This window comes from Psittacula echo, assembly GCF_963264785.1.
Source record: "Psittacula echo genome assembly, chromosome: 4".
NCBI classification, from domain to species: domain Eukaryota; kingdom Metazoa; phylum Chordata; class Aves; order Psittaciformes; family Psittacidae; genus Psittacula; species Psittacula echo.
In genome coordinates, this window is record NC_137738.1 from 32,749,632 (window position 1) to 32,765,981 (window position 16,350).

General features: G+C 38.0%; 1 protein-coding gene across 1 annotated transcript in view; it reads right to left on the reverse strand.

The window, feature by feature from the left end:
* The window catches only part of SMOC2 (SPARC related modular calcium binding 2), a gene marked incomplete at both ends in the record, with an annotated part of 135,482 nt that overhangs the window by 89,300 nt on the left and 29,832 nt on the right, over nucleotides 1-16,350 (reverse strand). Inside the window, one exon of the mRNA XM_080615874.1 lies at nucleotides 1,234-1,405. Within this exon, the coding sequence (XP_080472000.1) occupies nucleotides 1,234-1,405 (172 nt within the window). The remainder of the gene's footprint in view (nucleotides 1-1,233; nucleotides 1,406-16,350) is intronic.

Below are 16,350 nucleotides of genomic sequence, written 5' to 3' on the forward strand. Positions count from 1 at the left end.
TAGTAAAGAGCAAATGAGCAGTTCTCCAAATACTAGTTGTTTACTGCAGAATAATTTGCCAGCATTACCAAGAACACCTTCAGTAAGGCAATTCAGTGTATCTTTATAGAAAAAATTTCTTGCAGATGACATTGTCAGTATGATAAGAGCAAAAAGCAATAAAGAAAAACAGTAAAACTAATTTCTGTAAAAGTATATAATGCTCTAATGCATAAAATTAACAAATGCAGAGTGCACAAGAATTCTTTCTGTTGTTCATGAGTGTAACAAAAGCTTTGGTTCAGATAGCTTCACTATGTTACACTTGCTTGCAAAAGTAAATAGATCCATCAGCTAATACAATGGCTTATTATAAAAGGGCTGAAGAATGAGCATAGTGTTTCATCTAGGCAGATGAGACAGAACATCTCTTTGAAGCAGTCTTGATGCTTCAGAGGTTTGCTGGAGCTGGAGAGAGATGATGTGGAAAATTGCCTCCTAGAGGTCAAATATGTGTGGTCCCTGGTGTTTTCTCTCAACCAATCCCGCCCCTCTTTTAGAAAGAAAGAAAGGGAAAGTAAATTTTTATGACCACTGCTATTCTTACATTTTAGAAAGAAGATCATTGTGTTGTGAATCACCCTACACTTCAGTAAGGAACTGTGTTCTCTAGCACCACGCTACTCTAAAAGTGAAAAGATTTACCGATGAATACTTTGCAAATATTGGATCTGAAGTGCTAGGGTTGCACGTCACACAGTTTCTCCAAACAGAGGTCAGAAGTAAAAGAGTAGATTATGTAAGCAGAAATGGCCTGTGAGGGCTCTAAGTATTAAAAACCTTTCTTTTTTTTCCCCTCACAAACTAAATGGTTGCAATTAGAAAACACAAGACTGAATCTAAGCAACTCCGAATACCAAACTGCAACAGACAAGAAACCTCTGCAGATAACAACTGTAAGAGTTACTCTGAGCCTGCCAATGATAATGGTCTTTTAGAAGAAGGACCTAAACTTGAAATTCCCTTTAAAAGGGACTTTTTACACTGTAAAGGGGTGGAGAAGTAATATTTTTTTTCTGATTGATAAAGATCAATTTATCTTTATGTAGAATCAACAAGATGGATTTCAACCTACTCACTTTTAGAAAGCTTTACCAGTACAGCACTCCTAGTTTTCAACATACAAACATTTTCAAAAACAATTTTAAGTCTATTATTTTTTATTATGGTCAAGAGAAACTTTGATTTGCTCACCTTTGCAGTTGCCCCGGTAGGCTATTTCCAGCTGAGGGTCTTTGCATTTTGCTCTCTGAAATTCACACCGGGACAGGAAAGTTCTTCCATCAGATGCACAAAGTGATTTCTGAGGGGAACTTGCACAGTCCAGGCTGCACTCTCTGTCTTTGTCTTGGTCCACTCTCAAAAACTAGGGGAAAAAAAAAAAAAAAAAAAAAAAAAAAGCACTGTAGGAATGCTATTCCCATGTGAAAAGTACTCTGAGATTCCTTTCCCCAAGGAAGGCATACAAATATTATCCAAAACTGAAAAGAAAGTTCAGCCTTTTCAGCCTATTCAAATACAAGCTAGTTCATACCTCTGATTATTCAGCTGCTGCTTTGAAATGGTAGTGACTGCAACATTTCTCTAACATATACTAAAACCACTATTGCAATTAGGAAATATCTGAATTTTCTTCACCCATTATGAAGCTGGAAACAGCAGCTTGGAGTCTTTAGAGTAAAAATGGTGATGGTAGAAACATTCCACAACAAAAATGTCAGCAATGGAAACTTGACCATTTTATTAGTTACTCATTAATGAGTCTACAATAACAAGCTGAAAAATATGTTCTAAGATCCAAATAGGATTTTGGACATCATTATTCATCTAAAATTATACCCATAATGTCTTCAGTGGCCTCAGTGTAAAAGGTCCAAAGAAAAAATGAGTGAGGTAAGAGAATCTTATGAAGCACCTTGTGAAACACAACAGATCATTTATTCTTGCAATGCCTATATTTAAAATCTAAAGACTCCTCAACAAAACTCAGAAAAAAAGAGTTTTCAGATATATTTTATAGAAATATTTGTACTTGTGCATATGCTTGTCTATAAAAATACATGCCAAGATTGAAGAGGGAAAGGTTATAAGCTTGCAGTTTTTCCTGTGAGACCATTCTTACAACATGCAGGTGGGTCACAACAACCACATACAAAGCTACAGGCTTGGGGAAGAGCAGCTGGAAAGCTGCCTGGCAAAAAAGGACATAGATGTATTGGTCAACAGCCACCTGAATGTGAGCCAACTTGTGCCCAGGTGGCCAAGAACTGGCCTTCTTTTATCAGAAATAGTGTTCTCCCTTTCTCAGGAATTCCATTTCACGTCCTCTGGAAGCCAGTAAGTGGGTACAGGAGGACAGAAGTAACCTGTCTCCATCAAAAGATGCTCCCCTTTCTAGTTCTGCTGTAAAGCCACACTGAACTTGCTCTAACTGTTCATCTCTCCACCCCTAGGATTGCAGGCAAGGCTCATGATTTTGGCATAGTTTTTGGCACTGTGAAAAGCAGGAGCTACTTACCCTGAAACATACTGCCAAAACCATAATTGATTCTGATGCCTCTGCTTGCCTGCCAAAAACAAAGGTAGTACTTTATCTTCTGAGCTCCTGAAAAGTGGGAACTTGGGAGGAGGTGAACTCAAGTCCTCAGATAAATTCCTCTATCATTTTACTGTTTCTGAATAAGCACAAAATTAAGCAAGGTATATAGCTTATACCAGGAGATAACAATTCTCCTAAACATTAGGAAGTACCTAAGAAAAGGTCATTATCCAGTTGAAGCATGTGTTTCATTGCTGCTGTTCATTATCATAAACCTCGGCTACAGAAAATTTTGAACTTCAGGTTAGAAACTCAAACTACTAAGAGGAGAATTTCAAGAAAAAAAAAAGGACAAAGATCAGTATTTGAGCAGGAAACAGTAGCATAAGCTAAAAAAAATCAGAAAACATTTGCTACAGTTTCCCTGCATGTTATTAGGAAAAAAAAAAAAAAAAGAAAAAAAAAAGTATAAAGAGAGGCATAAATCTCTGTAATCCTCATCCTTAAACTGTGGTCTATTTGCATTTCCTATCACTTAACGTGAGACAATACAGATGTCTTTCTGGACAGCATGCCTAAAAATGAAGTGACATTCTCAAAGGCATCACTTTAAAATGATAGTCATATGGTTGGATTTTGACCAGAATTTTTATATTTTATTGGCGCAGTAACACAAAAAGGAAAGTTTCCTTTCCCTGACATATTTAGTAATTTTTCATTTTTAACAATAATTCGTTTCAGAAGCAAATAACTCACAAATTGCTCAAATTACACGCAAACCCCAAATCTTTCATGCGGGCATGTAGTTATACAGCTCCAAAAGAGGCGCTCTCTTTCCCATTTTGGAGCTATTTTTCAGGTCATTTTCCCTAACAGAAATTAATAATTAGCTGGTCTGAGTGAGAAGAGAACAAAACTTAAGTCATCTCCCTTTACCTGCAAAATGAGCAACAGGGAAGGCAGGTTTCAATGACTGTGACCAGTCTTGACATTATGTCGGTCTCCAGGGCATGCCGGGGTGCCCTGGTGAGCTGCAACGTTGGGGGGTCCTCCAGGTGAGGTCCTCCAAGCCTCCCTTTCTTGTTTTGGAGGCATCTGCAGGAGTCAGGGTTTAGACTACAGAAAGTACTTTTCAAGGAAAAATGACCATGTGGGGCCTCTGGCAACAAAATTGGATCCAGTCCCCTGTTTTGCCACAGATATGCCCTGTGGATTTAGTGATGGCACGTTAGGTGATCTCTCTCTTCCTATCTTGTGAAGTAAGGATCTGAGTACAGCCTTTCTGCATGTATGAGACTACCCCTGTGTAATGGCTAGGCACTTTACCACCCTTAATTCATCCTCAGCAACATCCCTGTTGAGCAGAGAATTATTTTTCAAGAGTACAGGAAGGCTTCATGACCCACAGAAAACCACGTGGTAGATCAGAGAACTGAACCCAGGCATGGGGTGAGGGGAGAATCACACATAGCAACAGCATACCCTTTGTCCCATTTTTCTCACAGACTTTCTTCATATTTTCTGTTTTGAGCTGTTGCTTGAGTTAAGATGGGTATGCCTGCTCACAGTGGACAAACCACAGTAACACAGTGAACAGCAAATCCCCTTAATCATCAGAGGAACAAAATCCACTCTCTTGAGAGTGTGATAGTTCACAGATAAAGCTGTATTTTAAAGGGCATTTATCCAAAGAATGTTATTTAAGTATTTTATTATTTGAAAGCCTTAGAGGATATTAGGGTAAATTATGGGTTCAAGGATACTCAAGCAACCTGGAAAAGCAGAGGATGAAGACATACTCAGGAGACAAAACCACTTAAATAGCTTGTTGGTTAGCCAAACCTCACTGGAGAATTTGGGTTGTACATTTAAACAATTTCCACCAACCTAGTGTAACTGAGGAATTTAAGAGCAGGAAGGGCAAAAAGGCAAGAAACTGCAAGAAAAGACAGCATACAAGACTGACTAGCAAATGTACTTATAAAATAAAGGCAGAAAGTATATAGCCAAAGGAATTGATAAATGTCAAACTAATAGAAATGTTGAAACAAGCCAGGGCTAAGGGATTTCTCACACAATCTGCCGTTTGTTTAAACAGGAACAAGCCGAGTCAGTGACACTAGGATGATACTGATGCATATCTTAGAGCAGCACTTCCCTGTGAAAATACTCCTTTTGATTAAAATAAGACAGTTTAGAGAGAAAAGTAGCTCTAGATGGACCAGAAGGTGACTCACCCTGGAACAGGCTCATCTATTTCTGTCTTTAAGTTCATTTAACAAACAAGTCTGTTATTGTACAAATGTGATTCACTGAAAGGCAAGCTTAAAGCTGCATTTCTGCTGAATGCTAGTAGCAACTGATATTGAGCCAACAAAAATTGACCAATCTGAGGTGGAACTATTTTGAACCACCACCAAAAACCGGACAATTATGGCTAAGCCCCATTAAAAAGCAAACCACTTTTAACAAAGAGGTGTTCCTGCCCCTAATAACACAGAAATCAGCCTAGTCAAGTTTCAGAAAATTGTTTTCAACTACAAATTGAAGCTTATGCTACAGATCAGCAGGCACAACTCCTCAACTGGAATTGCTTTAACTTATCTTCTGCTTTACATTTTAATATAATAAAAAATTTTTACACCTTCCAATTTATTTCAGCCTTTCCAGAGCATTATAATTTTACAACACCCAATTTCCAAGAGGCCTGCTATTCCATACTAGGGGCTGCTTTAAATTCTCACGTACTACCTCTCAGAAGAAAGAATAATAGAATTATATCAGAAAAATTCTTTATTATTAAGTTTACCTCAGTTAATAAAACCAAAGTCATTATAAGCTGCATGCACTAACTTGACAGATACAAGCACTTGTAAAATATTATTTACTGTCATGTGTTTCAGGCATCATGGAATTACAGTATTTTCTTTCACTGTCTCACATAACAAAGACTTTTGATACTGGTTGAAATGTGCCCTCTATATCACAGGCTGTCCCAGTGATCTTTCATCCCTCTGTTACTGGAGTTTGTTAACACTAGAATTGTCAATGTGAAGTAGCAGATACCTGAAACCTTGCTTATACTAGAGAAAATTATTTCTACTGTTTTCTGTTCTCTGCTCTGTTTTATCTTTCGGCTTCGTTTTTGTCCCTGGTCCCACATCTGGGCTGTGGACAGTCAGGATGAAAGAGAGTTTTTCCAGTATCTCAAGAGCAGGTATTCAATGATTTCTTTACTGTGCTATTAAACCATTTATCAAGATAATATGACCATTAACTTCTTCACTGCTATAGCATAATACACATCTCCTCTTTACTTTACAGTATCCACTCTTACGCAGGAATTCAGGGTCATTCCCTGTGGCCTACATCCTGCCACCACATCACCACTAGGGCAGAAAAGGTCTTCAGAAAAGTCACATACACATTTGTGCATTTCCAGTGCACAAATCTGTGATCCCATTATGTATAGTGCAGAGCAACTCTCCTTCCACCTAAGCAGATCACAGAGTATACTAGGAGAAAAATGGTGTATGGCTAGACAATCAACAACTGTATACATCTACAAGTCAAACTGCCAGTGCAAGAAAGCAGAAGAGTTGAGACCAGTATCACAGTCTGGTCATGGGGAACACACCACTGGAGGAAAAGCTGACAACAGATGTACTTAGGCTGAGGCATAAAGATTAATTATTGAATCTGGCTCACAGCCTTTTAAACACTAATGGGAAATGCTCTACTCTACATTTCACAATACAGTGCACAGCTGTGGATTGTCTTTGGTCAGAAGCCATTGTCTGATTAATCTGAGCAAGGCACAGGAGTGATCCCCAACCTCTCTTTTTATTACTTTTTTTTTTTTATTTGGGCCAGTTTAAAACTAGGAAAGTTTCCTTGCAGTCCTGTAGAGACATCCTTAACAAACAGGCTGCACACTAAAGCATAGCTCATAACTATGGTAAATCTGTCTTTTACTTTGCCCTGCTATAACTTTTCCTGCTACAGCTGAAGACCCATAAACTGCTTCTCTTCTATGGAGAGAAACTCCATCCTACTTAGTAAGATCAGGTTGGAGCCTGTGCACTAGGAAAAGAAAAATGTCCAAGCTCATGGATTTGGATTGTTTGAAGTTTTCAACTTTTCTTCAATTTATAGACCCTTTCAGTTTTCCTTTCAGTGCTATATATCCTCCACTGAAACTACATATTTAAACATACTGACAACAGGCTTTTATTCTGTTATTTTTTGTGGACCCCTTATAGCTGGTGAAAACTACTGCTTCAGAATCTAAAATTAAGTAAGCTCAAGCCTGCTTGCAGAACAGGAGAGTAACAATTCATCCTGGGGGGCTAAAGGCCAAAAAGTCCTGAAAAACAGGTAGAAGAGGAAAGATGGATGCTAGACATCACTGTTTTGCTTGGAAAAGCCTAGTGCAGACTATAGCTTTGAAAGGCAATTTCTTTATCCTGCATCTGGTTACTGTAAGATGTTGAATAGAATGGTCTGACTTCCCTGCTGCTGGCATGGGAGGTCTGTGAACAAACTATGGAGAAGTGCGCTCTAAAGTGGCTCTGCGCTTAGGGCTTCATACTGTTGAAAAATGTGCTGATTTACAGTGATTTATGTAGGCATGCTCCTTCTTTCTGATAGCTGCCTGAAGTGCAGATGTGAAAGTCTCCAAGCTAGGAATATTTTGGTCCCTCCAGGCTTGTCTACAATGGGAAAATGAGTTAGACAATAGTAACACATATGTGTGTGTATATATATATTCATGTGTATATACGCACAAACACACGCCATTGTGTATATATAGCCACACATGCAGGCTATAATTTGTAAAGTTATATTCCCATGCATATTTCAAAGGCAATGATGTTTAAATATCAGCATGTTACAGTCTGCCTTAGAGTACTCTAACCAGCTAATCTATCTCAGTTAAAGCGCTTTATTAAAACACCACTCATTTTTTCAGTATTTATTTCATCACTCTTCTGCCAAGGAATGAAGCAGAAGGCACATTTATACAACAAACCCTATTCTCATCACAATGCCATGAAGAGCATTCAACCATAGCGCTGAAATATATGGAAAATCTAATTTCTCCTTATTCTTGTTATTGGCTCACTTAGGACAATACCAATAGATACATTAAAAATGAAAACCCTGCATAACTAGTGTACTTAACCTATCTTTAACAGATTAGTTCACCTTGTGCTGTCCCACTGAAGCAAAACAGTCTTTCACGACTGTTCCAGGACAAGCCCAGAGCCATTCACTTCAAACTGTAACCTGCTCCTTTGCCCAGACATACCAGACATCACTATTAAAGTTAAGTTTGCATGGAAGCATTTATACAGAAAGACATCACACACAGGACTAAGCAAATAATATACTGATGAGCTAGAATGTGCCCACTCCCACTACTGTAGTGGGCAAGTTCGTATTTGTAAGTGCAGTTTGCACTTACAAGAACCTCAAAACATTTCTGTGCCTCTTCTCAATGATAAATGTTCTTGGTGTAAATCAGAATTGTTCCATTACCTCTCACTAGCAGACAAGTGAGCAGTCTACTGACTTCAGTGAGGTTATCTCGGTCATTTGAAAATTAACATTTGTTCTTGAAAGTTTATTTGTCCCTGTTCACACAAAATAGTAAATATTCCAGACACAACACTGCAGCACTCTCCAGGGCAGCAAGCCATGATCATGATTTCATAATGTGGGACTAGCTGCCCAGATTAGAGAAACTAGCAACTGGCACCTTTAGGGTAAGATTCACTTGATTTAGGAGAAGATGGATTGCATCCTAGTAATGTCTCTTCCATATTATGAACTGGAGAGTCAACAGCTCTCCAACAAATGGTTGAAGTCCTATGAGATTAACCCAGTCCATAGCATCAAAGGAAAACAAAGAGGAAGAAACATTCTAAGTGCCAGATCCCAAACAACTGAAACAGAAGCCAGGTCTAGGTTTCAAAAATAATCTTATCAAAGATCCCCAGTAAGCACCTGTGCATCTGCAGGGGCACACAGGAGAGCTGTCTGTAATGCCTGCTGAGACACTGCTTCATTGAAGTGCAGTTATACCTCTTGAAGGGCTATTTTCTTGAATAGCATTCTAGGACCTGGTTCAATACCTACTAAGGTAAATACACAGACTTCAACAGGAGCAGGTTTGGACTCCTGTTGAGTAGCACTCAGGCCTGGAGAACTACCCTTTCAGAAGGAGCTTTCACTGATTCATTTGAATGCTCCTACAATATAGTCTTGGGAAGCACAAAGCATTCACTCTAAATGAGTCATGAAAGAAGCTGTAAAGTCTAAGCATCAAAAACAATGTACGAAAAACTTGTTGGCATTCACCCCATATAGCTAAAAATGAACTAATGGTCTTAACTTTAAAGACATGATAAAGACTGTCAATGACACTAAAACTAAACATTTCTGCAAACTGAACCTAACGAATTCACTATAGAAGAAAACAGCTCACACATTTAATACTGTAGATATATAGAAGTAATAAAAGTGCACCACAGCAAGGACAAATAAACTGCAACTTTTTTCCCCCTCACAAAAAAAAAGTTTACCTGGTTTTTCAGGGATAAAGAAAATGTTCCTGTGATTTTTATTATAATTATTTTGAACTCTAGTTTAACAACTGGGTGTCGTTTTTTTTTTATTTTGTACCATCAAAAAACTTTAATGGTGTGCAAACTTTGGGTATCAGCTTGCCGTATGTGTTGCCTGAACATAAAACTGCAGATTGGGATGTAAAACATGACATTCTTAAATAGAGTGCTGAAAGCAGCACTGCTAAAAATGTGGTAAAGAAAACAAAAAAAGACAACTCTTATTAGGAAGGCGTTGTCCTTCGTATGTATGTACAAAACAATCTACCATAAATTTATACTGAAACTCAAATTGAAAGGGTTTCTTATCGGAAAGTGTTCTGTTCTGCATATATTACAATCCACTAGTTTCTACATATGTCACGGATCCAATGTTCTGCATTTTTCCCGAGTCACTGGTAACTTTATGCCCTTCATTCTTGTGGTATTGTTATTCATAATCTTTTCTTTGGCGGGTTGCTGTCATTTATAGTGTTTCTTCTCAGTTGCCAGAAGTCACACAGGGAGAAAATAAACAGAGAAACAGTGGGATGCATTGTCTATGTATTGAATTATCCTTTAGTTTACTTAAGCTTTTCATGAGTACTGACCCAACTTTCAGAATACAAGCAGGCTAGCACAACTGTCCTGTTAGCCAGTTTCCTCACACACAGCTAATCTGTCTGGTCGGTGTCTTTAATAACCACAGCTATGATTTGGGAACAGATACATTTTACTTTTTAATCTTGTTCAAAGGCTGCTCACATGAAAAATATTTTGGCTTCTAAAATGTTGAAATGCTATTTTAAAATACAAGTAAAACCTAATCCAGATCAACATTTCTGTATCTATTTTAGGATTAAAGAATAGCAACACATACCCTTAAAGTGCCTGACATAGCTTAAAACAATAAAACTAAGAGCAATAATGTATAACTCAAAATAAGATGCATTAGGTTGGACCTTTGTCACAAAGGCCAGAAATGTCTTCACCCACTGGTACAGCACATAGCACATGCGAAACCTTGAAAGTGAGCTTCTAGATGCTCTCAGTTCTCTCCAGGGTAAGGTATTGCCATCCTCATTGTTCCCTGGAATCATGAAAGGGAGACTCCCTTCTCAGCAAGCCTCTGCTCTCTTTTCATCACATGTCCAAGCAGCCACGAGCTTTCCATACCAGTCCAGCATCAATTACACTGGGGGATGTTATAAAGACAACTTCATAAAGAAGCTCTTACCTCAGTGAAAAGGAAGCAACTTATTAAGGGAATAGGGAGACCCCCTCAAAAGCTAAAGTGAAACAGTATTGGATGTTGCGTTACAGACTTTTTGGGAACAATCTCCCTTTGTGGGGGGACAGAAAGTCTTGCTGAACAGGGCTTTTCTATATCTGAGTTTCTATGCAACTCTAATGCCTATCACGATCAGCAGGCAACTGGCCACTCTCCATATGGCTGGTTGCCTTCCCTTTCTGGGGAACTGAAGCACACTGAGGGCATCTCAAATGACGAAGACACAGTATGAGACAATATCACAACAGAGCATTTCTTTTTATAATTTAAATCAAGTAAGCAACTGATTCACGCAGGGCAGAAACTCGATAAGACATCAAAGGTCTAATCCCCAACCCATAAAGCTAACTTGCTGACAATAACTGCAGAGCTCTAACTCTCTTACATTTATCACTGCCATCAGCTTCTTCAGAACAAAGTATCTTGGAAGGAAGGCAGGCAGCTGAGTCTGGGAGGCAGATTTTGCTCTTGTTAAACTGTTGATCTTAACATGTTGCTAGGTTTAAATACTGTCATCTTTAAAAGTAGAAATAAAGCTAAAAGGGAACAGTTAAACAGTATGCATTTGGAACATGCAAGGTTTAACAAGCCAGACAGAAAAAGAAAAAAAAAAAAAACCAAACACTTTCCATAGGGACACAAGAACCTGCCTGTGGTTTTCTCAAACCACTGGCAGTTCTACTTCCTCCAACTTTAGGGTTTTTTGGAACTCTTGTATGTTTGTTTATATGTTGGGCAAAAATATTTTTTCTTTAATTTAAATCATTGTTTTCCAAGGAAAAAAGAGTCACTAGGAGGCCACTTATTTCTAATTATTATGAAGACATTTATAAAAGAAAAATCCTTAAAACATGAAAAACAAAATTTTTCATGTGTATTTAGAAGTGGATAGGAGAGGTCAACAAACCATGATCCAAACCAGGCAATTTACCAGAACAAAAAATAAGGTTTTCCAAGTTCTGTGTCACATCTTGAGTGGCCTCTGCCTTTTTTGTAGCAGAACACATTTACCTTGCTCTTCTTTGCCTTCTACACACCAGCTGGCCAGTAGCTTTTATATCTGTCCCAGCACTACCAGAGAACGCTGAAGAATCATCATACTAGCAGTACAACACATTAGTCACTTTCCACTGTGGACCCTTATGCCTGAGATTTCTTGATAGCAAGAGGAATTGTTAGGGATAAAAGACCTGATGAAGAATTTGCAGAGTTTCCATTTGACTTCATGAGCAAAGGCCCCACCACAGTATGTGCTGTATCAAAAAAAAAATCTCCAAACAAGCTGTATTGACAGTCACATGTACTGTATCGTGGATGAAGAATCAACAATGGAAGAGAATACTGCACTCTAGAAGTAAAAAAAAAAAACCCCAGTGTTGTTTCTAAATACAGTGGAGCTGAGAACACAAAGAGGATTATATCAGTCAATTTGAATCCTTGGATAAAAAACATCTATATCACCGATTTTGAGGGGGCTTTTTGAAATGGGATGCAAACAGAACCAATTCTACACACCTAAGGAAGACTAGACACTCTGTTTAGTGATAAAACTTTCCTAAATACTTTGAAAATACAACAGATTTAAAGAAAGAAATACCTGTTCTTTAGAACTGTTTTTTTCTAATCAGACTTTCTTGTACCTCACAAAGTGAAAAAATTGAAGTCCAGCAAATTCCAGCTCTTACCAAAAACTTATCTAAACATCATATTTCTATGACCCAAGACTAAAGATTTCTGGAGTCCAAAGTCTCTGACGCAATATTTTATATTTGTGGCTTCTAATCACACTAAAAAAATCTGAGAATCTTATACTCTCAGTTTATTTTTGTTGGAAGCATGTGATTACTCCATGTTACAGATACTGTTTATACACAGTAGAACTGACCAACAAAATACGGACAGGGTGGCACCTATGAAATGTTTTCCTATTTCATTGTGGAAAATAGCTCACTGATAAGAGTTTTGCATGGATTCATTGCATGCATTTGGAAGAATATTTAACAGAGCCCATACCCTTTTTAACAGATATAGGCACCTCACCAATTCCATATCCTTTTCCTTCCCTGCATACAAGTTGTCTTTCTTGGAGTCTGTGACCCAGCTTTCGCAAACCATATTTTGTCTTTTGGTGCTTGTGAGCTCAAGCAGAGCAACCGTAGGCACAGCTTTGTTTCTCTGTTGTATGTAGTGGCCTGGAAAGACAGCAGCTTTCCAGGAGAGGAAGAAAAGTAATATTGAAGCCATTGTTAAAGAAGCTCAAACATTGCTTCCTGCCCTCTGCCTCACAGAGAAGACAAAGAGTAGATACCACAGCAGATGCTGAGGCATTCTCATCTCCCCTTGTTTTGTTGCCCAAGGAAATGAATGATTAGGTGACTGGTCTAAGGGCAACTGCTCATTCACCTCTCTTCCCTACAGGGAGAGGTTGGCCAAGCACCTAAGCAGAATTATAAACTGCCCACCACAGGTGATGGAATCTCTCTGTAGATAATGCTTGATCACATTAAAAAGCAATCAGGATAAATATGACAAATGTCAGTCTAAACACTGAGCCATGAATATGGCTTGGACTAGATGAACAAGATGATTTTTCAGGCTCCTTGGCAGATGTAGCTCACTATTTAACTGCTCAGAAACCAGAAGAGCAAAGGTTTTATGTAAATTCAGCATTCCCACTTACTACTAAAGAAGCCTTCTTCTAGTTGAGATGCAGGCTTGAGGACCTAAAAAACCTGTCCACATTCAGATTTAGCACAGGTTGCCTTTGATACCTGGACCTGACCTCTTGTCATCACACAGTCTTTCACTTGACCTTTTGGATGTCATCCACTAGGCTGATAACCCTAACCACCTCTTTCAGCACCTGAGGGTCAGGTCTTCCTGATTTATTAAAGCTCCCCAAAGTCCATCACTACTGTAATCTACATCACACCTAAAGCTAGAATTTCTTCAGAGCAGCATCAATAGCCAATTCTGACACATTTGCCATGGGGTGGGTGTGCTGTCACTGGCTTGCACTCAGCCTCTCAAGTAGGGAAGTATGCTCAGCTGCAAAACTGTCTGACAGAAAGAGGTGCCAAAGTACCACAGACAAATTATTCCAATTACTTTGTGGCATTTTCACATTTTTGAGACAATCCATAGAAAATGGCCACACCTTTAAATAATTATTTTGGATTCACACGTTTTAGAAAGTTAAAAATCTAAGTCTTCCACAGCTGCAGTTCATACCCAAATGCACGTCCTCCTCACAACTTGTCTCTAAAAAGGAGAAATTCCACTAGCATCAGTTTACAGCCAGTGAATTTAGTCACAGAGATGTGGTGGCTTGTCCAAAGTCACAGAGGAAGTCTGTGGCAATGCGGGGAATTAAACGCCAGAAACTAATTCCTGTTTTTTAACCACATGTGTCATCCTTCCAAATGTTCTTTCCTACAAAGATTTAGTCATGGCTGAAACAAGCTCGGCTATTCAAAAAAGCAAAGAGAAAGCAAGAGAAGCTGTATGAATCCTTCAAAACTGGCATGTGGATTTTCTTGTTAAAAGCATTTGAGAATGTTTTGTAAACTAAATTATGACCTTCTTTGTTTCCATTAAAACAAAAATCTTCACTAAAGGTCATTTTTAATGGCATCTAGAATGGTGTTCCAAGGGAAAAGCATGGGCTGAGCTGGTTTGGCTCAGCATGCCATTAATTCTCTCAAGTTTTGACAAAGCGTGTGGTACTGATAGGGTTTTTAGCTCTTTCAGGGCAAGTCCCGAATTCGAAGTCTCACAGAGCTCTCCTCTACTTCTGAGCCCAGAAGTACCTAGTATTTCCTCCTAGAAGGAGGAGAACAATACATTTAGTTTGCAAGGGATATATACCTGTAATGTACCTTCCTTAAAAGAACCAAATCTACCTAAAAATTAAGGCAATATTTGGCATCAGAAGCCTTTATAGCTATAATGAACTGACTAAACAGACAAGCTATTTTATCTCTTGGTGCTTCTTTAGCCCTCACCCAAAAAATAAGACTATTACTACTTGTCTTTGTAAAGCAATTAATAAACCATGAATGAAAAATACAATATAAGAGCAAAACATTAAGTAAAATGCTAAAGCCAAAAGATCATGCTCTGAACAAGGCCACAGATTTGACCTTCACTTTAGCTGTCTTGGTTTTATTTATTGCTGACCATGGATTACTTGGGTTTTCTATGACAGCTTAGCAGAGTGTTTTATTTAGTTATGGGGTTTTTAACTTTAAGAAAACTTCAGTTTTTCAGATACTTCTTTGATGTAGCTGTCAGACACGTAGAAACAATGACAGCATTGTTGACATATGCATCAAAATACAAAATAGATAAGATACATCAATATTTCTAAAGCAAATTGATACAGTTAAGGCAAAGGATATTTTTCAAGGTTTTTCTAAACATTGTTTCTTACTAATAATTTCTCTAAAAGCTATACCATAGTGCTTCTCAACAGCAATGTTTCAAACAAATTACAGGTCTACCTGAGAAAAATAAAAAATACTCCAACCATGAAGGATATGTTCCTTATCATGGCTTCCATGCCCAAATGCTTCAATCTTTTTTTCTCCTATTTGGAAAAGCAGAGAGAATTAGCACGACAAGGAGTTGATACCATGACTTATCTGCTGCATACCATGCTTTTAATATAACAGCATCTATCAGATAATCAAAATAAGTGACAGTGGAAAGTTTTGAACACAGACTATGCGAGATATATGTCTGTTAGCTAGTCCAAGAGGAATGAAGCTGCAAATTGGCTAACATTTTGCCCTCCTTGCACTAAAAGTTTAACGATTCTGTACTCTGTTTGAAATTGAGAATGTTTTGTTTCTGTAAAATATTGTTGAACCACAAGAGAATCCAAGCTCACTAAATATGAAGCAAGAGATGTTTTTGTATACCAGCCCAAAATATTCTGTTACTGATTCATTGGTAACTTATGACTGGTTTGGATATAATCTTAACCAACCATCATTGGTTTTGGGAGGTGAAATGACATGAGTCAACTGAAATTAATATGATAAAGAACAGCTCACTCTTACTGTTTAAGTAAGTCAAGTCAAAGCTTTGCTTCTTGCAACAGTGTTCCAGTCCTAACCTTTGAGAAAAGGCAAATACAAAGAGGCATAGCCAACTCCATTTATCACACATTTCCTTTCTCCCTAGCTCAAAAGCCTAAGAGCCTTGTACAGATGGAAATCAAACATAATACCATATTTTCACGTGCACAGAACACCCAAGGAAACAACAGACAAATGCAGTATTTTTTTCATATGGTAGCTATATTGCATACAGAGCTTCACAAATTGTTGCTGCCCATTACTAATTATTCTTCTTTCTTCTTCCTATTTCTAAGCCTAAAGATCATGTTAACCAAGAGATATTCCAAGATTTTTCAGCAAGGCTGACACAACCTTGTACAAGAATCCAACCAAGATTTTGTTCTTTGGCTATAAAATAAAAAGTCCACCCAGAAAATATTAAAACTTAAACTCTGGAAGTAACAGAGAACTACTTAAAATAGAGAAAAATGCTACAAATAGATTTAAACACTGAATTTTAAGACTATATCTAACAATCCCTGCAGAAGCAGCACAGACAACCCTAAAGTTTTAAGCTGAATCTTGAACTCCAGATAAAGGAGCAGGTGACCTGGAGCTGCCAATAGAAATGAGATGGATTCCAGAAGTTATCTACCGTTAAGCATATATAAAATTCCAGTAGAGAGAGTAACTGATAAGTGTGGGGGAAACATGATTCTCAGCAATGAACAGTCTGCTAATTTAAACCTTTAAGCCCTAACTTGGATTTTCTTAGTTGTCAGTGTGAAAGAATATACACCATTATTTAAC